This window comes from Anopheles arabiensis, chromosome X (genome assembly GCF_016920715.1).
Source record: "Anopheles arabiensis isolate DONGOLA chromosome X, AaraD3, whole genome shotgun sequence".
Lineage (NCBI taxonomy): Eukaryota > Metazoa > Arthropoda > Insecta > Diptera > Culicidae > Anopheles > Anopheles arabiensis.
This window is the reverse complement of record NC_053519.1, coordinates 2,883,343-2,905,033: the sequence shown is the minus strand read 5'-3', so window position 1 is coordinate 2,905,033 and position 21,691 is coordinate 2,883,343. Positions and strand designations below refer to the sequence as shown.

General features: G+C 51.3%; 4 protein-coding genes across 6 annotated transcripts; 2 read left to right on the top strand and 2 right to left on the bottom strand.

Annotated features, from left to right (window-relative positions):
- Positions 1–706: 706 nt before the first annotated feature.
- LOC120905908 (bromodomain adjacent to zinc finger domain protein 1A) lies at positions 707–9,083 on the top strand. Its single transcript, XM_040317237.1, has 5 exons — positions 707–1,472; positions 1,619–1,936; positions 2,172–6,785; positions 6,884–7,093; positions 7,976–9,083. The coding sequence occupies exons 1-4, from the start codon at positions 1,360–1,362 to the stop codon at positions 7,038–7,040; spliced, it is 5,202 nt and encodes a 1,733-aa protein (XP_040173171.1). The 5' UTR covers positions 707–1,359; the 3' UTR covers positions 7,041–7,093; positions 7,976–9,083.
- Positions 9,084–9,348: 265 nt separating this feature from the next.
- On the bottom strand, positions 9,349–10,359 carry LOC120905909. 2 transcript variants are annotated; one of them, XM_040317238.1, is made up of 3 exons: positions 10,232–10,359; positions 9,857–10,072; positions 9,349–9,768 (listed from the first exon to the last, which is right to left on the bottom strand). In XM_040317238.1, the coding sequence occupies exons 2-3, from the start codon at positions 10,017–10,019 to the stop codon at positions 9,701–9,703; spliced, it is 231 nt and encodes a 76-aa protein (XP_040173172.1). In that variant the 5' UTR covers positions 10,020–10,072; positions 10,232–10,359; the 3' UTR covers positions 9,349–9,700. The 2 variants fall into 2 exon arrangements, with proteins under 2 accessions (XP_040173172.1, XP_040173173.1); XM_040317239.1 differs by having other exon boundaries at positions 10,162–10,276.
- A 1,763-nt stretch (positions 10,360–12,122) lies between these two features.
- LOC120906592 (divalent-cation tolerance protein CutA) lies at positions 12,123–12,900 on the top strand. The gene is made up of 2 exons (XM_040318378.1): positions 12,123–12,216; positions 12,301–12,900. Exon 2 carries the CDS (start codon positions 12,307–12,309, stop codon positions 12,769–12,771), a length of 465 nt encoding a protein of 154 aa, XP_040174312.1. The 5' UTR covers positions 12,123–12,216; positions 12,301–12,306; the 3' UTR covers positions 12,772–12,900.
- A 2,207-nt stretch (positions 12,901–15,107) lies between these two features.
- Positions 15,108–21,627, bottom strand: LOC120905981 (ras-related protein Rab-10). 2 transcript variants are annotated; one of them, XM_040317358.1, is made up of 5 exons: positions 21,202–21,627; positions 20,160–20,697; positions 17,541–17,740; positions 17,364–17,453; positions 15,108–17,272 (listed from the first exon to the last, which is right to left on the bottom strand). In XM_040317358.1, the coding sequence occupies exons 2-5, from the start codon at positions 20,284–20,286 to the stop codon at positions 17,075–17,077; spliced, it is 615 nt and encodes a 204-aa protein (XP_040173292.1). In that variant the 5' UTR covers positions 20,287–20,697; positions 21,202–21,627; the 3' UTR covers positions 15,108–17,074. The 2 variants fall into 2 exon arrangements, with proteins under 2 accessions (XP_040173292.1, XP_040173293.1); XM_040317359.1 differs by lacking the exon at positions 21,202–21,627 and adding an exon at positions 20,852–20,977.
- Positions 21,628–21,691: the final 64 nt, after the last annotated feature.

Genomic DNA, 21,691 nt, shown 5'->3' with positions numbered 1-21,691 from the left:
TTGTGTAGGGTTGTATTGAATGGTGTTGAAATCACTATCATTCGTGATATGAAACAATATGCGACCACTTTTTTGCATTGTCATCTTTCTTTTCCCCGTAATTTAATGCGTAAATTTCCTTTCAGCTTGGTTCGTGTAAAAAATATTGCTTAGAAACTCTGTTGACATTAGGCTCGAGCAGGCTTGTCAAACTCTTGTCTCAATTGCTTATCTGCTAGCAAGAAAAGACCGTTTTTGCAGTGCTCCTCCATAAAACATGAACGCAGTGTGGCCAGATAAAGACCGTGTCTGTGCTCCATCGGATGCGATTTTATCGGAAGTTCAAATTTTATATGGAATTTGACAGATATCTTCGGCGATTTCGTCGTACGACAGAATAAAAAAAATGATTTGGTCGGACGCTGCATCCGATGTTATCGGTCAAACTAATTGTGTGGTGTTTTGAGGAAACAACCTCAAACTATTTTTTCATAATCGTTAAACTATTAAAATCATCATCATAATCGCAATATGAATCGAAAAAGTGTTAGATAGCACGTCTGATAAAATCGCATGCGACGAAGAACGGTATTTCTGGTCACTCTGCATCAACATGGCAGCGCTGACATATTTTCCCGGAATGCAATGGCTTTTGCAATTTTCTGCACCGCGCGTTTTGACATGCCTGGTGGGAGCTGAGAAAGGTCCGCGCGCTCCTGTCAAAGGGCGGGCACAGGAGAGGCAGAGAGCGTTGTGTCAGATACAGCAAACAGCAGCAGCACAAGCTTGGGCCAATTCGCGCTCTCGGGCGCTGCTGTACCTTTCATTGCACGGGTGTACACCGTTTGTGAAATATACCAGTGGCGGTGCGGGGCGGTGCTGTGCTTGCGACGCCATCGCACATATTTCGCGGAGCGTTTCTTTTTTTTTTTGCTATTTCTTTTACACACTCCCTGGAGGAGAAGCATTGGCCGTGTAGGAAAAGGCCCGGCCAGGAAAGAGGAAGTCCGTGCAAGGCAAGTCCGCGAACCAGCCAGCCCCAACATTGTCCCACACACGCACAAACTCAGATGTGGTATCCGCCGGCGTCACCTCATGTGCTGTGCGTCGGCAGTGGTTGGACGGGGTTGGAGCGGAACAGTGAGCCAGCGAGTGCCGGACCGGAAGCGTAGGACTGTGAGGGCAGGCAGTGCCGCGCAGTGAAGCATTGCAAACATACGACGCGGAGCGGTGTGTGCGCGCGTGTGTCTGTTTGCTAGTGTGTGTGTGTGTGTGTGTGCGTGTGTGCGTTTGGAGAGGACCGAAAGTGAGGTGCAACCCGCAAGGCGACACCACCAATCAACTCAACCAGTGACCGACAGTCACCGAATCAACTCAACCATGCCCCTGCTCAGGCGGCAAGTGCTCCAGAAGACGTCGACCGGGGAGCGGCTCCGCGATGGCGACGAGGTGCTCTACTGCAAGCCGACCGGGGAGATATTCAGCAACTACGAGTAAGTATGCGCCGTAATGCTGGGCAGGATCTGTGTGTGTGTGTGTGTGTACACACAAAACGCACCAGCACAACGAGGAAATGCTCTTCTTTCTGCAACGCGGTTTTCTCTTTCCCATGGTTTTTGCCGTGTTGTTTTTGCTGCAGGGACTACTTCCACCGCATCATGCTCATCTCGTCCATGGTGTGGACCTGTGCGATGACCGGGCGGCCCAATCTCACCTACCTGGAGGCGCTCGACTCGGAGAAGGACGCCCGGAAGCTGCTGAAAACGTTTCCCGCCGCGGTCAAGGGCCCGTTCCTGCTCGTCGCCTCCCACACCCAGCGCACGTCGATCAACGAAATGCACGAGGACGTGTACGGGTTCGTGAAGGACCATCTGTTCAAGGGCGAGTCGGTGGACGCGATGGACCCGGTGCGGAAGGTGTTTCGGCGTGCCGCCATCACGAACGTGCTGGTCGATAGGTAAGCGCCGCTTTCTGTCCCAAAACCCTTTGCGCTGGCAAGAGGCACAAGGGTCGATTCCCAATTCCGGTCGTTGACCTGCTTAGGTCGTTTTGTAAATTAAAAACAAACAAAAAAAGTTGTTTAAACCTGTGTCGCAAAATGTCTTCCCTTGCGCCCGTGCGGCTTTTGAAGCGGAAATGGCGCTAATGTACACTAAACCCAACCTTTGCACCGTACTCATCCTTTTTTTTAGCACCCAAACGCCCAACGCACTGACGTACCAGGTGCGGGCGGCGGACGACATGACGCCGAAGGTGTGGACCGTACCGCCCGGCAACGTGAAGCGCGACCGCAGCACGCTGACGCGCGAAAAGTGCAAACTCTTTCTCAAGCAGCACGTGGAGGCTGGCCCGGGCGGCCAGCTGCGCATCAAGGCGGACTCGCTGGCCCGGTTCGTGACCGGCGAGGGCTGGACCGACGGGCTGGTCTTCCACGGCCAGACGCCCAGCTTCCAGCAGTCCAAGCGGCTGAAGCAGAACGCGGAGCGCGGTGAAGCGGGTGGCGGTGGTGCTGCTGCCTCGACGGACAGCACCAAACAGCCCGCCAAGCAGAAGAAGCAGACAAAACCGCCGGCGGCCGACGGGGCGGACGGGACCGGCAAGCCGAAAAAAGCGAAAACTCAACCGCCCGCCGACAAGGGCAAGGAGCGGAAGGGCAAAGAGCTGCCAAAGGCGGCGGCGGCGGGATCAACCGGGGGCGGTGGCGGCAAGCAGCAGAGCATCGCCAAGTACGTGGAGAAGCTGCCGGGCGAGGCTCTGGCCCTCGAGGCGAAGGCGAAAAAGCAGGAGGAAGAGGCGGCCCAGCTGCGGCTGCGGGTGGAGCAGGAAGCGCTGGCGAAGAGGCGGGCGGAGGAGGAGAAGGCGCTGCTGGCGCAGCAGGTGACGCTCGCGCTCAAGCGCTACAACGCGGTGCTGGAGGACCAGGAGCTGCCGGATCAGCGGCCGCTGCCGCCGGTGCGCCCCGTTCGGCCCCTGATCGCGGCCCGCCACTTCAGCAGCTTCGTCTTCATACTGGAGTATCTGAACTCGTTCGCGGACCTGCTCGCGATCCGCAGCAAGTTCCCGGGCGGGCTGACGATCCATCTGCTCGAGCGGGCGCTGATACTGCGCGAGGTGAACGGGCCGCTCAGCGACATCTTCCAGGTGCTACTGAGCGCGATCTTCACCCAGCAGCTGGAGGAGGAGAACGAGGAGAGCGTGCGGTACGAGCGGATCGAGGGGCTGGCCCAGAAGCGGCAAACCGTGCCGGAGCAGGTGCGGGCCCGCGACGCCGCCCTCTGGTGCGAGAAGCACTACTCGACCAAGCTGAGCGAGATGCCGATCGACTCGATGACGGTGTCGGAGCTGCTCCGGCTGCACTTTCTCGCGTCGGGCGCGCTGGTGGAGGAGCGAGCCGCCCGCCACCGCTACCAGAACCGGGGCGGGTACGGCAGCGGGGACGATCCGGGGCTGCGGCTGGTGCGCGACTATCCGCACATCCTGCGCGCGCTCAACTGGTACTCCGTCTACCAGCTGCCGGTCGGCGACATCATCCAGATCCTGTGCTGCCTGATCCACCAGCTGCTGACGTACAGCGGGGTGCGCGATCTGGTGGAGGAGCGGGTCGAGAAAGCGCGCGCCGCCCGGACCAGCTACCAGGCGAACCGGTGGGCCCAGCGGCGGCTCACCGTGAAGGCGGGCTCGCTCAAGAACGCGGCCCGCGACGACATGAAGCGCGAGCTGGCCGGCTTCGAGGGCGACCAGGTGGCCCGGGAGGAGCACCGGCGGAAGCTGGCCGACCGGCTCGAGGAGCAGTGTGCCCGGATCGAGGCGGACGCGCAGCGCCAGCTGAAGGTGCTGCAGGCCGAGTCGGAGCGGCTGAAGGAGGACTTCTTCGACTACCAGATCTATCTCGGCACGGACCGGTGCTACCGCAACTACTGGCTGTTCGAGTCGCTGCCCGGCCTGTTCGTCGAGCACGATCGGACGTACGCGGGCCGGTGCCTGGACCGCCCGACGCCCCACATTCCCGGGCTGGCCGCGTGCGCGCCCGACCAGCGCAAGAAGTACATTACGCGCGCGATCATGCGATGCGCCGGGACGGACGGCGTGGTCGCCCTGCTCGACGCGAAAGCGATCGCGGACGCAAACGCGGCGTCCTCCTCCTCCACTGGTCCCGCCCCGGTGGAGGAAGTGTACGAGCAGCTGCTGACACTCGGCAGCGCTAAGCTGGAGAGCGCCGAGCAGCAGCAACAGCAGCAGCAGGGCAAGTCGCGCGCCAACTCGGCCGAGCCCGCTACCGACGGTGCGAATGGCGGTGTGGCTACAAATCTCCCACCAACGGAGCGCCCGGCGTCCAGCCATGAGCTGCTGATGTGCACCGCCCAACCGGACGACTGTCCCGTGCACACCGAGCAGCATCCCGGGACGGTCGGCTGGGGCTACTACGCCACCGCCGACGAGCTGGACGCGCTGATCCGCAGCCTGAACGGGCGGGGCGTCCGGGAGAAGCAGCTGCGCGAGACGCTCGAGTGCGAGCGGGACCTGATCGTGACGCACATCGCGAAGTGCCCGCTCGACAAGCTGTCGGTGGGCGAGGCGGATCGGGCGGGAGCCCTCGCGGGCATTGCCTCCCGCAACCAGAAGCGGTACGATGCGCCCAACTTCAGCCACGAGCCGGGCACGGAGCCGAACGAGATACTGGAGGCGGTGTTTCTCGAGAACCTGCTCGAGCTGGAGGCGAAGATAACGGTCGGCTATCTGGGGGTGATGCGGGTGCGCGACCGGGACAAGTGGCGCGAGGCGCTCGAGGCGCACGGGTACGATGCGCAGACGGACAGGCCGCTCGTGTGGGGCCCGAAGCGGCTCGCGCCCAAGTCGGAGGAGGGCGGCAACGGTAGGGAGCAGCAGGACGGCGAACAGAAGCAGGTGAAGCAGGAGAATGGCGAGCCGAACGGCGACCGGGTGGACAGCGAGCAGGATCAGAAACCGGTGGTGGCGAAACTACCCACCGGCGGTGGCGATCTCGATTCGGAGCGGGACAGTCTCGAACGGCTGATGTCGGAAGCGTCCCACCCGGGACAGGGGCTGCCCGACACGACAGTCTCCCTGCTAGACGAGACGCTAGAGGGCGAAGAGGTGTCGTACCCGCTGCACGAGTCGGAGACGCTGCGCCAGCGGGTGCAGTCGCTCAGCCGGGCCCTGCTGCAGGTGGCGCAGTGCATCGACCCGAAGTTCCTACGCCACCCGTTCGGCCCGAAGAAGGACCACAAGGACCGGGCGGTGATGCAGCAGAAGCAGCACGAGGGGCTGAAGAATCTGGTCCGGTGGGAGGTGTCGCTGATGCAGTCGACCTGCTACGCGCAGCTCTTCCTGCACTACAACGTGCTGTACGATGCGATCCACTGGTCGCGGTCGGCCGAGCGCATCTGCTGCATGATCTGCCGGCGGAAGGGCGACCCGGGGCTGACGCTGCTGTGCGACGAGTGTAACCGGGCCTGCCACACCTACTGCCTGAAGCCGAAGCTGAAGGAGGTGCCGGCCGGCGACTGGTACTGCAAGCGGTGCCGGCCCGAAAACTTCAAGGAGAAGCCGAGCGCGAACAGGAAGAAGAAGAAGAAGATGTTCAGGTGGAAGGACGAGGATGAGGAGGGCGAGGAAGAGGAGGAGGAGGAGGAGGAGCAGGAGGAGGATGAGGAGGAACAAAACGGAAGAGGGCACAGAAGGGACGAGATGGAGGAGGATGCGGAGGAGGAGGGGGAGGAGGAACAGGCCGAGGAGGAGGATGGAGACGGTGTGGAGCGGCGGAATGAGGCGGACGAGTCGGCAGGCTCGCAGGGAAGTGGCTCCGATGACGGGGCGAAGGAGAACGACGACGACGGCAGTGATGCGGATTATCGGACGAAGCGCTCGAGGCTGATGGTGAAGGTAGCGAAGGTGGCGAAGCGCAGTAAACCGAAAGCGAAAGCGAAACCAACGATCGTGGTGACGTCGACGGGGCGCACCAGCCGCAGTACTGCCGCGACGAACGGCGCCTACCGGTACGGGGACGACGGCGAGGACGACGAGGAGAAGGACGACGACGACGGGGAGGAGAATGACGAGGTCGAGGATGAGACGATACCGGACGAGGACGACGAATCGTACGATGAGCGGGAGGAGCGTCGGAAACGCCCCCGGGCCGCAGCCTCGCTCTCGAACGGGGGCGCCGACCGGAAGCGCAACAATGCTCAGCGGCGGTCCGCCAGCAAGAAGCACAAGCGGGCGGGGGATGCGCAGGACGTGTCGCCGCCCGCGAGCAAGCGGGCCCGGCGGTCGACCAACGGTCGGGCCAAGGTGGCCGGGCCGGGCACGTACGACAGCGACGAGGAGCCGCTCGGTGGCGGCGGGTCGCGCAAAGCGCCGATCCGCACGAGCGCCCGCTCGACCAAGGGGCAACGGCGCAGCTCGCCGTACAACGACTACGACGACGAGGAGCTGGACGACGAGGAGAACGGCGACGAGGAGGGCACGGTGGCCCGGTTACGCATGGGGGCGGCGGCCCGGCGGTCGCGCCGCACCGGCGACGACCTGCCGCTCAACTCGGTCGCGCTCTACACGCTGATCGACGACATACTGAAGCACCCGAACTCGTGGCCGTTCAACCGGCCGGTCTCGGCGAAGGAGGTGCCGGACTACTACGCCGTCATCAAGAGCCCGATGGACTTTGCGCGCATCAAGTCGAAGCTGAACATGGGCGACTACAAGATCAACGAGCAGATGCTGAGCGACGTGCAGCTGGTGTTTCGCAACTGTGATCTCTACAACACCGACGAGACGGACGTCTACCGGTAAGGGGGTCTGGGCGCAACGGGGTGCTTTCTTTTTGTTGTTCGCTTCATTACAGCTCAACCTGTATACGTTTTGCTTTCCTCTGGTTCTGTTGCAGCATCGGCCGTGACCTGGAGCGGTACGTGGTGAAACGGTGCAAGGAGCTGAACCTACCCTTCCAGCCCAGTGATATGCAGAAGCCGGGTGTCCAGCAGAACGGCCCACCGTCCAAAAGCGTCAATGGCGTCGGCGACGACGGCGCACATGGCAAGTAGTAGCGCGCCGAGTGGCACGAGAGCATCCAGTGGCCTCAGCAACCGCACGGACGGTAAGATATCTTGTGACTACTGGTCTTAGTCTGATTCAGATTCATGAATTTGAACGAATCTTTGAAATGATTCAATTAATCTTAATCTCGGTTGCAAAGATTCATGAATGTCAAATAGTTATGAATTTCCAAAGATTCATGAATCTCGAAAGACTCCATGAATCCTTGGAGATGCATGCATATTTGAAGTTTCATTTATCTTTAGAGATTCATAGATTCTTGAAGATTCATAAATCAATACTCAATCTTGCAATATCCATGACTCCTTGGAGATTTATCAATCTTTAAAGATTCATTTATCTTTCGAGATTCATGAATCCTTGTAGATTAATCAATCTTTCGAGATTCGTGAATTCTTGGAGATTTATCAATCGTTCGAGATTCTTGAATCCTCGGAAATTCTTCAATCTTTTGAGATTCACGAATCCTTGGATTGAGAATATTCAATCTTGCGAGTTTCATGAATCCTTGGAGATTCATCAATCTTTCGAGATGCATGAATCCTTGAAGATTCATCAATCTTTCGTGATTCATGCATCCTTGTAGATACATTATTCTTTCAAAATTCATGAATCCTTGGAGATTCATCAATCTTTCTAGATTCATTAATTCTTAGAGATTTATCAATCTTTCGAGATTCATGAATTCTTGGAGATTTATCAATCTTTCGAGATTCATGAATTCTTGGAGATTTATCAATCGTTCGAGATTCTTGAATCCTTGGAGATTCTTCAATCTTTTGAGATTCACGAATCCTGGGATTGAGATTACTCGAAAGAATCATGAAAAGTAACAGTAACTAGGTTCATTATGCCCCCCTTCGTGGGGTTTGTCTGTGTGTGTGCAGTAGATTAAAATGTATTTTCTGATTTGTTTTTTTAGGAAGCGTCTACGGATGGCTTTGACTGTCCATCTTCTGGCGAGGCACACCATGTACAGAGTTCATCGAATAATCATCATTTTTAGCTTTGTTCCAGCAGCACCAGCACCACCACAGCTAATGCAAGAAAGAGCAGGGACACAATGTGTATTGCAGTAGGTTTAAAGCTAGCTTAAAATCAACAATCCTAGGCTAAGGGAACCTATTTACTTATGTAGACCGTAAGGAACAATTCCAAGCAGCAGCGGGGACACCACCTGAACATTTTTAAGGCCAAGGTTAAGAGGAGGAGAAAGAGAGAGGGGGTATGTCGAACAAAGTCGTGTGCAGCACGAACAAAAAAAGTCAACCAAATCGCCCCCCCCCCCCCTTCCATACGCACACTTTGTGTGCTTTTCTCTCGTGGATTCTGATTGTGTAACGAAAACCAGTGGCGCGCGTAGGTTGGGTGTATTATGAATCTTGTTAAAACTCTTGTTTTTTTGTATTTTCTAATGCTTATGTTCCTGAAGGTATACTACTGAGCTTGGTTTTGTGAGCACAGGCGGTAGGAGGGGGGGGGGGGCAGGCGCACATTTAGCTTCATTTTATTTCGTCTTTCATTTACACATTGCATTCAACATTTCTGTGTTTACTCTATTACATGCACCAAACCAGAAGCGATTAGTTGACTAAGGCCCATTCAAGGGACACACTTTACACACTAGCGGATAAGGAAGGTGTTTAGGACACACACACACACACACACAGATACACTTTAATACGCAACGAGAAGCGATAAGGTAGCGATGAGCATCGTAGCAATTGTACAGACATTTTGCTTTTAAGAAAACATACAAAACAGAACCTTAATGTTTGTGAGGCAATTCTATGGAGAAAAGAGCATCGGGAAAGGGGGGAGTAGATTTTTGCTCTCCTTTCAATGAGGTTTTTTTTCTTCTTTTGGATCGTATCACGATGCGCAGGAAGCAGAAGCGTTAGCGAGGACGCAAGGAACGTTGAAGAAAGTGTAACAGGTGTAGAGGAGAATGAACGATTGCTTTTAGATGCTTAAGTTTTACACAATAAATAATAGGACTAAGATGAGCTCCAGCAAAATGGGCTACCATGTGTCATGTGAGTGATTGGCGTTCGGCGAAGGAAAGAACCATTGGGAATGATCCTCTGACACGGGAAGTTCCTCCAGTCCGAGTCGTGGAACAAATGAGGTGAATCTTCACAGTGAAATTGATGCTCAAACCTCTTTGCTGACAAATGGCAGGAAACGAATCAAAACACCCCGTTTAACCAGGTTGCCCGGAAGGTTGCACAAGACACGCGAGACGGTTTTCCGGAAGCGTCCGCACTCAGAACATTCAGTGAGACGAACGGCGAATAGGTTTAGCAAGTATTTATTTACTGTCCAATCTTGTCGTGTGTGTCAACGCGGAACGGGTCGGCAATGAACCCCCCACCTCCCCACTAAAATGCGCACCCACACAAACAGGCGTACAATGAGTGTAGGCGCACCATGCGGACATGCGGGGTGGGTTTTATCGCCGAGCAGATGGGTCCCGCACAGGTGCTAACCGTCGACACGCGCGCAACAAACTTTTGATTGCAGAAAGGACCTCTCGCACTAGCTGTGTGTGTGTGTATGCCCACGCACATGCACACCCACACACACACATGCACACTTTTGACCTTAAGTTGTTAGAAGGCTGAATGTTGGATGCGAAACGCTGGGTTTAGTGGTGCTCCTCGTGCTCCTTCCTCTTCGATTCGGCCCACTTCGCTTGGTTCGCCGGCGAGTTAGCTGCAAGCAGAGACAGGACAATGAGGGAAAACGATTAAAACCCCTGTGCGCTCACCCCCTTGCACACCGCGCTAACGCCGATACCTACCCAGCTTGTGGATTTTGTAGAACAGCGGAATGGACACGCCGAACGCGATGAAGTAGTAGCGCCAGATCCACTGGTTCTTGAAGTAGTGCTGGATCGGGAACTGGGCCAACTTCGCCGAGAAGGTGTACGGGAACTTCATGGGACGTGCCACCGGGTCCGACATTTTGCTGCTGCTGCTGCTGCTGGTGCGTTCTGCGGGGGGGTAAGAAGAGATCGCTGGACAGGGCGAACAAACAGGGGGTGCGGTTAGATTTGTGGGCTGTCCGGTTCCGACGAGGGCGGCGAAAACCTCCGCGAGACCGTACCGATCGATCCGTAAAGGCGAGTTATTGTTATGTAATGGTTTCGTAAGGGCGGCCCTGTCGCGATGCTTACCTTTCAAAACGATTTTTCAATCAGCAAGAGTGACGGACGGGCCTGGGCGCTTCTTCTTGCTCTTGCTCCGTGTGCCGAAATGTGACAGCCCCGCGGCTGCGGTTGACAGCTGCCACCTGACGTTCGCTGACAGGCCCGTCGCAATGACAGCGCGCGCGCGTGATTTAAACTGCTAGCACAAGACGTTAGCGCGACCGTTAGAAACGGTTGCTGGCAGTGCAGACGCTAGACGAGATTTCATTAGAGATTATGTGGCAAAAGCTAAAACTAAAATTCGTCTGATCACAACGACAAACGTCGGGGTACATTGTCCGTACTCGCTAGAGTAATTTCGATTTTCACCAGCGCATCTGGCGGCGGCTGACCGAAGCATTTTGCCAAACAATTTGAAGCCACTTCAGAAAATATGTTATTTTTCCATGTTTTTTACTTAAAATGGACTGAAAAGGCTTTAAAATTAATAGATAAATATGTTGCGCAAATATTTCAGCCATTTTTGGATAAAAAAAAAACGTTGTAAAAACTGCTTAAATTTGAGATCCGGCACGACCATTCCCTCGATGACCAAAAAAAGCTTCTACCAGTCTCCGCCGGATGCGCTAGTAAAAATCAATATTACACTAGCGAGTGCGGACAATATACCCAGGCCTTAAGGATAAGATGCGTCAAAGCTACACGCAGAAAGCTTACTTCTGGTGACATCACTGTACAAATTATACTAAATTTCCTACGCTGCACATTTACTACCGGGTATGGTTTGTCGACTGGAACCTGGAATTGTTTCGGTTACATACGCGAACCAGGTCTAAATATAGTTTCTAATCAGAATCCAGAATCTTCCTGGTACAGTTTTGGAAAATAAATGAAATCTGGAGCTATTCCTGGATCAGTACGGGATCATGATCGGTTCCAGGACCGGTATGGGTTTAGCATCAGTTCCAGATCCTTTATGGGTTTACTTTAAGTTACAGGACTGACATGGATTCATGAATAGTTCCAAGACCGGTATGGGTTAATGATCAGTTCTAGGACCGGTATGAGTACAGTATCAGTCCCAGTACCGGTATTGGCTCTTTATTGGTTCCAGGAACGATATGGGTTAAGTAGCTGTTCCAGTACCTGCATGGGTTCATGATAGATCCCAGCACTGGTATGGGTTCATGATAGGTTCTAGTACCGGTATGGGCACTTAATAGTTTCCAGCACCGGTATGAGTTCATGATAGATTCGAGGTATTGGTTCAGTATCAGTTCCAGGTCCTTAATAGGTATACTTTCGGTTCCAGGACTGATATGGATTCATGAGTAGTTCCAACCTGGAATGGGTTCAGTGTCTTTCCAGGACCGGTATGGATTCAATATCAGTTTCAGGACCGGTATGGGCTTATGAGCAGTTCCAGGACCAGTATGGGATCAGTATCAGTTCCAATTTTTATTGTAATTCGGTAAATCCTAGCCATTTTTTTTAACTTCATGTTTTTCCAATGAGATTATTGGAAATATGCCATGAATTATAGCATTTTACGTTATGACAATATGCTCTGACAACCGACCTTTCAAATGTCCTCCTCAGTACGCAATGCCAACTTTGAATTTTCTCAACAGCACGGATAAACGGACAGCCGGATAAAAGGTACCCGGATAAACGGCGTTCCACCGTAGTTGATTCAAACGGTCGAGCAGTGGCGGTTGAATTTGCACCTTGCGCGAGAAGAAAACGGTGTACAATTGCGATGAATCTGATTAAATTAAATTAATAACACGTGCACAACATCAATGGAGTTTCATTTCGAAGGCATTTCGAAGCGAGTTTGCTTTAAATTGATTTGATATTTGCACACCATCAAACGTCTTAAGACTGCTTGCAGTAGTGAACCAGGCAGTATGTACGATTTCCAACAGCACCATCAAAACAACCGTACCACAGCAGAAGTAGGCCACCTTCGGTCGGTTTCACAGACCGGCGCACAGCTGTTTTCTGATAAGGTAAAGCGCTCGACTGCACACACCTCCCGGCATTTTAATATCCCGTCCTTTGGTGCCATTTTCGCCAACACCCGACCTTAACAGGGTTCTATGCTACGCCCGCTCGCTCTACTACCGTCCTGCATCCTTCGCCGAACGACAGCAAGCGCTTCCGCCCGGCGCAACACGATGGCCACCGATGGCAGCAGCGGCAGCACGGCCCCGACGACGACCCCGACGGCCACCGGCAACGAGTACTCGGTCGCGTTCGTGACCACGCCGGACAGTGCGGTGGCCACGAAGCTGGCCCGCCAGCTCGTCGAGCGGAAGCTGGTCGCGTGCGTCAACATCATCCCGGGGCTGACGTCGATCTACTCGTGGGAGGACAAGATTAACGAGGACCCGGAGGTGCTGATGATGCTCAAGACGCGCACCGACCGAGTCGAGGAGGTGATACGGTTCGTGCGGGAAAGCCACCCGTACAGTGTGGCGGAGGTGATCGCGATGCCGATGGCGGCCGGCAACCCACCGTACCTCGACTGGATCGGCAAAACTGTCCCCAAGCGGGACGGGTAGCGCGTGTGCCATGGGTAGCAGGCAGGTGAAGGAGAAGTTTTTTCTTTTGTACATGGGATGGGTAATTGGGCGTTGAGAATTGATATTATGGTAGAATATAGAACGGAGGGGGAAATTTCTGTACTATAATTCTGCGTGCCTTTTATTTCTTTGCTAAAATGGTAACGGTTTCTGCCACACTCTTTAACCCAAATCGTTTCACCGGTAGCTTTTATTGATATTTCTGTTCTTTTTTTCCTCACCGTCGCATTGAAATCTACACCCCAGTTCGAAATTTGGCAGCCCCATCAGAAGGCGAGAAACAAAAATACACACACACACACATGGTCCAAAACCGGCTGGCTGGAAGTTAACGCACAGAACAAACGTACAAGCTGCTACAGGGTTAATAACGTTTCTTTTTTATGCTTTGCTTTTTGCTATGCTTACACACTTATGTTGCGCCCCTGGCGGACCGCATTTTCTTTTCTCTTTTTTTCGTTTGCTTGTCTACGACACAGTGAGTGTGGTATCGATAGATTGATGTGTACGAGTTTTGTGTGATGCTGGATACTGATACTTATTATATCACATATACATGCTACGAGTATGATGCGTTTTTTCTCCCTTCTTTCCAGCGCCAGTTAGACTGAGCACGCAGTTGTACAAAAGTGGGTTGTGATGTTGAGCAAGTTGAGAAGGGACTTTGCATACTGGCAGGGAGGAGGAGGGACATTGTGGGTGGGAAAAAGTATGGCCGAAAGATTTGGATTAGGGCACAAGCAGTAAAAAAGCCAGTAAGTAACCAGTGCTACAAAATGTCATGAGCATCACGTGATGTTCACCAACGAAAACAATGAACATATCCGTGGTAGCTTGATGCTCATTGCTGATACTCAATGAAAGTGCGTCATGACATGCCGAACGCAACGATGCGAGTGCTTGAGTCCAACGCGATACTCTGACTAACAAGCTTAGCTTAATTCCGGTCAAAAGAATAATCATGACCTTTTCTGTCTTTGAACAGTGCTGCCAAATGCAACTGTTACAGTTACCAACACTCATGACTGAAACGAAGTACACAACTGTGATGATCAGATGTGAGACTCAAACAGTGGGTGGACCAATCACATGCTTGATGACACGTTGTGCAACTGCACTCTTGATCAGTCACTTGGTCGCGACATTCACCTCTGATCATCACAGTAGAGCTCGTGACGCTGACATGATTTTGTTTCAGCTGGAATTTGTCATGACTATGTCAGTGACTTTTTGCTGAACTGATCACAGTAAAAAAAAGTCATGACATAGTGACTGACCAAGCGTTGGTGTCGCAAAAATTTCACGAAGCATGCATTGATCACACCAATCGAGTTTTGAGTATCACCTCTGATTATCACAATTGAGTACGTGACGCTGAAATGGATTTTGATTCAGTCAGATTTGTTTTTATGCCATTGACAGGGACATTTTGCAGCACTGTAAGTAACACACACTTTCAATAAGCTTACTAATAATGTGTGTGTGTTTTTATGTGTCCATCCCCCTCTCGAAATAGCCTCAACATTCGTACGATGTTTGCCTCTCTTTTTTGTTTACCATTTACAACATTCAAATATTGCGCCCATGTGATGATTGGGTGCTGGCGGCCTAAAACCTAAAACATAACACTGATTGCTGATGCCTGATCGTTATCATTCGCTGAGTGGGATGCATTTCTCTCTGTTTGTCTGTTGAAATCCTTTGCCTGTTGCGTATGCAAAGTACACACACCCAGGGCAGCCTATTTTTTTACACCCAGCTACACAGCTTTCTTGCCCCATCTATTAATCTTCGCGCAAACGATGCACACAACAGCAGACGATAAATAGCAAGAAAAAAAAAATCGAAACAATTAACACTTTACGACACACTTTAAAACATGGCTCACAGCATGTTACAGGGGTCACTCATAGTTGTGGGACACTTCCTTAACTTTTTCCTATTGGAAGAGAACTTCATATGTTGGAAATTGGACTCTATGGCACCCTTTTTGGGCAGGCTCCTTGGACATTCCTGTTGGATTTGTCCAACAAGGGTGCTATAGAGTCCAATTCCTATTACATTAAGTTCATTTCATGCAAGAACGAGTCAATAAAGTGTCCCACAGCTATGAGAGCTCCTGAAACCCTGTAAGCTGAGTAGCAGAGGCCACCCATCACGTCACTTCTGCGGTGGATGGTTTTTTTTTTCTCTCTATCGGTTGGGTGTAGTTGGAGGAGGAGGTGGGTGGATGGGTGTGGTCGGTGCGATGCTGTTCAATCATCCACCCTTGCCCCGCCTTTTGGCCACACGATCGATTTGATACGGCCGCTTGCTTGTTGTGTTGTATATGTCGAGCTGATTAGGGGTTTATTAATATTTCCTTCTTCTTCTTCTTCGTTTGCTCTCGTTTCATTACATCTAATCGTACTAGCGGCGCGTAAGGGTTCACCTTTTTTTCACTTCCCCTTGTGGCTTATCTTTCATCTTTAGTAACATTATTTTGTTTGCTCTACGCATTTTATTTCTCTTAATCTCTCTCTCTCTCTCTCTCTCTCTCGCTCTTCCTTCTCTTTTCCTCTGCTAACTGCAAATCATTCGCTTAACGTAACTTCGTACTCATCACAACAGAAAAAATAGAAATAAGCTGGCTCGCTTGGCTTAAAGCTTCGGGCTTTTGATTTGTTTGATTTGTTTTGTTTGTTTGTTTGTCGCGGTGCATATTCTTTCTCTCCCCTTCCCGTGGTGGTTTTGCGGCCCCACCTAATGCTTGCAACCTAATTACACAGCAAGCCGTTACCGGGAGCGCCATATTAAAGGGATTTTTCATGCATCGACCATCAAACTAATGCAACTGTGCTCCCCAAAACCGCCGCCGCGCGGACAGTCGGAAACGGGGGCCCTCACGCGTAAAACTTAAAGCTGGCAAACGGAAACACAACTTCGTTACCTCCCCCCCCCCCCCTTTGTTGCCCCTCGTGGGTAGTTTTTGCTTTGTTTCGCCTAACGCCTTCCTACAAAAGCAGTGTTTGTTTGTGGGGCGGGAGTGAGCGTTTGCTAAATATACTACGAAATCAAAGGTTATATCATTAAAATATGTGTGTGTGTTTGTGTATCTGTGTGGTTTTATGTTGGGTTTGTTTGTTTTTTTTTGTGGTTGTTGTGGGGAAACAATTTAATAAAACCATTCAAACAGAAACCCATTCGATACAGTTCGTTTAGTTAAAAGAAAGAACGAGAAAAATAAAATCGCAACAGAAGAGCCGTTACAATGCTCCTCACTAAGCGATACATCGGCGCACTTGTCTACTATTTGCCATCTCTCTCATTTAGCTAAATCTCGAAAACAAACAAACAAAAAATGTAACTAAAGCTAAACACGGCACGAGTCGCACTGGCCCGTAACTCGTTCCCTAAAATGAAAATTAATGTGGTGATGGGGGTGAGGAAATTTTAAAAACAAAACGGGCCATACAGCTGTCTCTCGCGCACGCGAACGCTAAATCTCAAATTGGTCTAAACGCTAAACGGTAATGAAATACAGCCCCCCTGTGCAACACGTACATTCACGCGGTTTGATTTTACATCTCGCGCCCTACGGCACTATTTCCTACTCGGTCTCCCTCTCCCTCTCTCTCTCTCTCTCTCTCTCTCTCTCTCTCTCTCTCTCTCTCTCGGTGGTGACCGCTCCACCACTACTAAACAGACTAAAACAGACAGAGCACACGCCGCGGGAAATGTAATTGTGAATGATATTTGTGTGTGTTTGCCTTTAGTAATGCGCACTAGCGCCTCCTAGCCCCCCACCCACACATATGCACACAAACACGTGCCCTTTTGACACCGCCAGTCAGAACTAATCTTACAATATCTGCTACTAATTTCATTTCACGGTGTTTGGTTTTGCCCCGCACACCGTCCTACTAGGCCCCGGCGCTGCTGCAGAGCTCGAAATCTTAAACGCAACAAAAAAAAAACAAAAAAAAAACAAACAAAAAACGAAGCACGGCACCGAAACGCGACAAAGGGTTGTCGCGGGACTCTCGTGTACACACCCGGTTGCCCTGCCTTTGCCCCCCACCCGCACCACGGTCAGCGATAGAGTGCAGAGGGAAGTAAGCCGTACAGCCGGGTTGGTGTGGTGTCGGGACTGTTGGGCTGCCAGGGGCGACACGCCAGGGCGCCGCGACGATACACACTTAGGAACGACACACGCGCCATACTGCGCGGCAAGGGAAAGGAGCGTGTGGGTGGAACGAAAAGCGGGGGGATGGGGGCGACGGCATGGATGGCTTTAAGCACACTACGTGCAGCAGGCCTTGTAGGCGGGTAACCGCTCGCCGGTGCTCCTGTTCACGACCACCCGGTCCGGGTTGTCGGTCGTCTCCTTGCCGGCCACCTTGTCCAGGATGGCTTCGGCCAGCTCGCGGAACGCCAGCTCGATGTTCGTGTTCGCTTTGGCGGACGTTTCCATAAAGCGGATGTCATGTTCGCGGGCAATCTGCGCAGGGAAAAGGGACACGGGCGATTGATAGCGTGGTGATGAAAAAGGAAAGAAAAAAGAGAAAAACCCCCCCTGCGAGCTAACTTACATTTTCGCCTCTCTCTTTGCGCACCGCACGCTTGTCCGCCATGTCGCACTTGTTGCCGAGGATCATCTTTTCCACGTCCTCGTTGGCGTGCTGCAATGCAAAAAAAAACGGGAAATGAATTCGGAAACGTGCAGGAGAGACAGGGATTTACAAAAAAACAAACCCACTAAAGCTTACCTCGTCTATATTTCGCAACCATTTCACTATATTGTCGAAGCTTTTCTCGTTCGTTATGTCGTACACCAGCATGATGCCCATCGCGCCGCGGTAGTAGGAGGTGGTGATCGTATGAAACCGTTCCTGTCCGGCCGTGTCCCAGATCTGTAGCTTTATTTTCTTGCCCCGCAGCTCGATGGTTTTGATTTTAAAGTCAATTCCTGCGATGAAGGGGAGAGAGATAGATAGAGAAAACACCTCAATAAGGTTGTTTATGCGAGGACTACACTTGGGCAATTCGGTTCATTTTGATGAACCTGAACGTACTAGATCTTTCATGAAGATGAACTGAACGTTGGTTCGTTCATTTCAGTTGAATAATCCATGGTAAATTGCAGTGCTGCAAATTGTCCCAGTCAATGTCATAACAAATCTGACTGAAACAAAATCCATGCCAGCGTCCTCAATTGTGATAATCAGATGTGATTCTCAAGACGCTTTGTCAGTCACTATGCCATGACTTTTTTTTTACTGTGATCAGTTTAGCAAAAAGTCACTGACATAGTCATGACAAATTCCAGCTGAAACAAAATCATGTCAGCGTCACGAGCTCTACTGTTATCAACAGTTTGACAAAATGTTTAACGTCCAGCCAAGGGAACTTGGTGGAAATGTCGTTTCACTGTAGCATTAACACGATCGACAAGCTGATAGAGCAGTACATTTTAAATAGCATATAATAATTTTAAATAGTAGACTTTAAAATCGATTTTTCTTGAGTTTAACTGCTCAAACGTGGCTCTCATGCTTTGCACATTGCAAAATTGTCACACTGGACCAAAAGAGGGCACGCATTATCTAATCAAAGCTTGTAGTTGGGATTAGCAAACAGAGAGGGGGGGAAAATCCGATAATTGGACACAGGTAACGGGCTCCCAAACGCTGCACCCTTCAAAGTAAACTTATGGTAGACTGTTCAACCGCTTAGCCTGGTTTTGGCATTGAATAAACGTTACGGAGAAGTGGAAAAATCAGCATGGATGGTATTACAAACATCATGTTACAACAATTACCATAACCGACACCTTTGTTAAAGTGGCTAAAAAAAGTGAGTAAATAAAGCAAAAACAAAAAGAGATACGAAGCGAATGATTTACGTTTAACCCTTTTACGACCAAGGGAAACATTTTTCTCTAGTGATTTGGTTTTGTTTAACACTAGTTAATTTGGCCAGGTTAAAGGGCTACGAAAACAAATTTCAACGATCCTCTTTAATGTAAAAAGTACGCCGAAAACAATCGTCTTGAAACCCAACTAAAATGAGTTAGTTATGACCAACCCTTAAGAGACCTAACATCAAAAGCAAACCCATACTGGTTTTGATACCAATAAATAACCTTTTCTGGTTCAGGAACTGCACATGACCAAATGCCTTCAGGACCAGTACTGAACCAATGTAGGTCCAAGAACTGATACTGAACCCAAACCGATCCAGGAACCAATGCTGATAATACCGGTCCTCGAACTGATCATGTATCCATACGCCTGGCCTGGAGCCTATCATGAACCCATACCGGTCCTGGAACTAATACTGAACCCATACCGCCCTAGAACCTTTCATGAACCCATACAGGTCCTGGAACCTATCATGTATCCATACCGGTGTTGGAACTGATACTGAACCCATACAGGTACTGGAACTGATACTGAACCCATACAGGTCCTGGAACCTATCCGGGTTCCTGGAACCGATCATGTACCCGTACCGGTTCTGAAACTGATAATGAACCCATACCGGTACTGGAACCTATCATGTACTCATACCAGTTCTAGAACCTTTCATCTGCCCATACCGGTCCTCGTATCTATCATGAACCCATATCGGTATTGAAACTGATACTGAACCCAAACTGGTCATAGAACCGATCATGAACCCATACCGGTACTGGAATCTATCATGAATCCATACAGGTCCTTGAACTGCTACAGAACCAAAACCGATCCTGGAACCATTCCATGGAAAGGTTGGAAACGTCAAAAAGATGTGTTCTGACCGTATACTGGTTCTGTAATCAATCATGAAAGCATACTAGTACTGGAAGCAATCATGAACCCATAATAGTCCAGGAACAGCTCCAGACTTCATTCATTTCCTGGACTAGTACCTGAACTTACTCTGGTTATGGATTGGCAACGATAACTGATACAATTTCAGTTCCAGACGATAAACCATACCCGGTAGTAAATGTATTCGCGGACATGTCGGCCTATTACAGGCCTTTCGAGACTTAATTAACCACCCATAATAAGTCAAATCCTTGCTACGAGGAGACGATCCATTCTAGGCTATAACCCATGACGGGTATGTTATTGAGTCGTACGAGTTGCCGACTGTACCACGAGACCGTCCTCGTTATACAGTTATACAGCTTCAAAAGGCCGATACATTTTTTCATCGATTTCGTATTGGGCTGCCGTATGATAGCCGTTCGACCCGCCCTTTCCGAGGACCTTGATATTCAGCTGTTAGACTCACAAATCGTATGGTCGGTGAAAGGGTTAACCACCCGGTAGAAAACAGATAAATAGCTAGCAAAGGTTAAAAAAAAACCGGCCAAACTGAGCCTCGCCCCGACTTACCGATGGTCGAGATGAAGGTGGACGTGAACGCGTCGTCGGAAAAGCGAAACAGGATGCAGGTTTTCCCCACGCCGGAGTCGCCGATCAGCAGCAGCTTGAACAGCAGGTCGTATGTTTTCTTCGCCATATTTGCTTTTGTTTCTTCTCTCTAAGCAGGCTGGGTTCGGCGGCTTCGGCTCTTGCTGTTATCGAACTTGTTGCTTGTTGCTATTGCTTAGCGCGCTCGTGTGTGTGCGTGTTCGATAGGTTTGATTACGCGCTTTCTTACGGCTCGGTTGATAGGGCGGCGGGTTGGTGGTGGTGGTGGTGGGATTTTTGGTTTCTTTTGTTGGTTTTGCACTTCAATCGGGGAAGGTTGACTTCGAAGCAGGGGCCAATGCGGTGTACTACTTCGACGAGGTTGCAGGTGAGCAGCGCTATCTGTCCCTGGTTTGGTACGGTGGTTTCCCCCTGGGGTCGTTCCGTTCCTCTGCAGCCCGGTCTTGGGGCTTTACTGGCACTGGGGAGGATTTACACGCCACCCGTTTGCCTTCGATCGCTGCAAAGAGGTATATAAAAAAATTAGTCACACTGTCAGAGGGATTGTTTTACGAGGCCGAACTATGACCGCGATGACTCAATTGAACCGGCCGATGAGTTCATGCAATGACCGTCCGAATAGGGCGCAAAAAACGGTTCGCTGTGCTGCTTACAAAGGGAAAGGGGGCTAGGCCCTTGCTTAACTAGCAATAATAAACGCTCGCCCCTTGTACTTGAAGGTTCGCGTGCAGGCGGCTTCCAACCCCCCCCAAGCCCTTCCTTTTACTCCCTGGTGGCTACACACAAACACACGCACACACACTCACACACGAACGCGGGGCGAGATATGATGAAACCGAACAGTTAACAGTGTTACTATATTTGTCGATGTTCTAATGCACCCACGGGATCTTCCAGGCAGGGGAGGAGGAGATGATGCAAGGAATGGGGGGAGGGGGGGGCTGTGTGAGCGCGCACAAACACACGCCCAAACACACACACACATACATACACACACACTCACACAATCACACGTACGAGCCTCGGTAACAGATTGGGTCTGGCGTCTGGCGAGCCCGGGACATGCGACTTGCCTGTGCGTTTAATTAAATGCTGCGCCCGTTTGTGTTTGAGTGTGGCAAAGCTTCCGTCGCTTCACGTGAATCACGGACACACACTGCTTTGACGTGGGTTTTGGGGTGGCGGCTCGGCTCGGCAGCTTTGCTTTGCTTTTGCTGGCTAATGTACCCCGTTTTGGTGTCTTCCTTCTGCTGTTGGCGGGCGTCCCTCGATCTCGCTAATGCTATTTGCCTGCTGGTAGTTTGGCTGTTCGCAGTAATCTTGTTCTGGCCTTGTTTTTTCGTTGTTCGCCGTTTTATTTTTTTGGTACCGTTCCCTTTGCACGCACTTGTTCCTCTCTGTCAGGCTGTCGGTGGCTTTGGGGTAATCGTTCAGCCGCAGCCACAGCAGGGGCGAGCCAGGCGAAAACATCACCCGCGCTGACAGCTGCCTGA

Bases quoted from the DNA above. Each gene is read 5' to 3' on its own strand.
- LOC120905981 (XM_040317358.1), bottom strand. From the start codon at position 20,286: ATGGCGAAGAAAACATACGACCTGCTGTTCAAGCTGCTGCTGATCGGC. The intron at 17,741-20,159 runs GTAAGTCGGGGC...CCTTCATCGCAG, and splicing joins CACCTTCATCTCGACCATCG to GAATTGACTTTAAAATCAAA. The intron at 17,273-17,363 runs GTAAGTTAGCTC...TTCCCTGCGCAG, and splicing joins GCAAAGAGAGAGGCGAAAAT to ATTGCCCGCGAACATGACAT.
- LOC120905908 (XM_040317237.1), top strand. From the start codon at position 1,360: ATGCCCCTGCTCAGGCGGCAAGTGCTCCAGAAGACGTCGACCGGGGAG. The intron at 1,473-1,618 runs GTAAGTATGCGC...TTTTTGCTGCAG, and splicing joins GAGATATTCAGCAACTACGA to GGACTACTTCCACCGCATCA. The intron at 6,786-6,883 runs GTAAGGGGGTCT...GTTCTGTTGCAG, and splicing joins GACGAGACGGACGTCTACCG to CATCGGCCGTGACCTGGAGC.
- LOC120906592 (XM_040318378.1), top strand. From the start codon at position 12,307: ATGCTACGCCCGCTCGCTCTACTACCGTCCTGCATCCTTCGCCGAACG.
- LOC120905909 (XM_040317238.1), bottom strand. From the start codon at position 10,019: ATGTCGGACCCGGTGGCACGTCCCATGAAGTTCCCGTACACCTTCTCG. The intron at 9,769-9,856 runs GTAGGTATCGGC...CTCTGCTTGCAG, and splicing joins CTACAAAATCCACAAGCTGG to CTAACTCGCCGGCGAACCAA.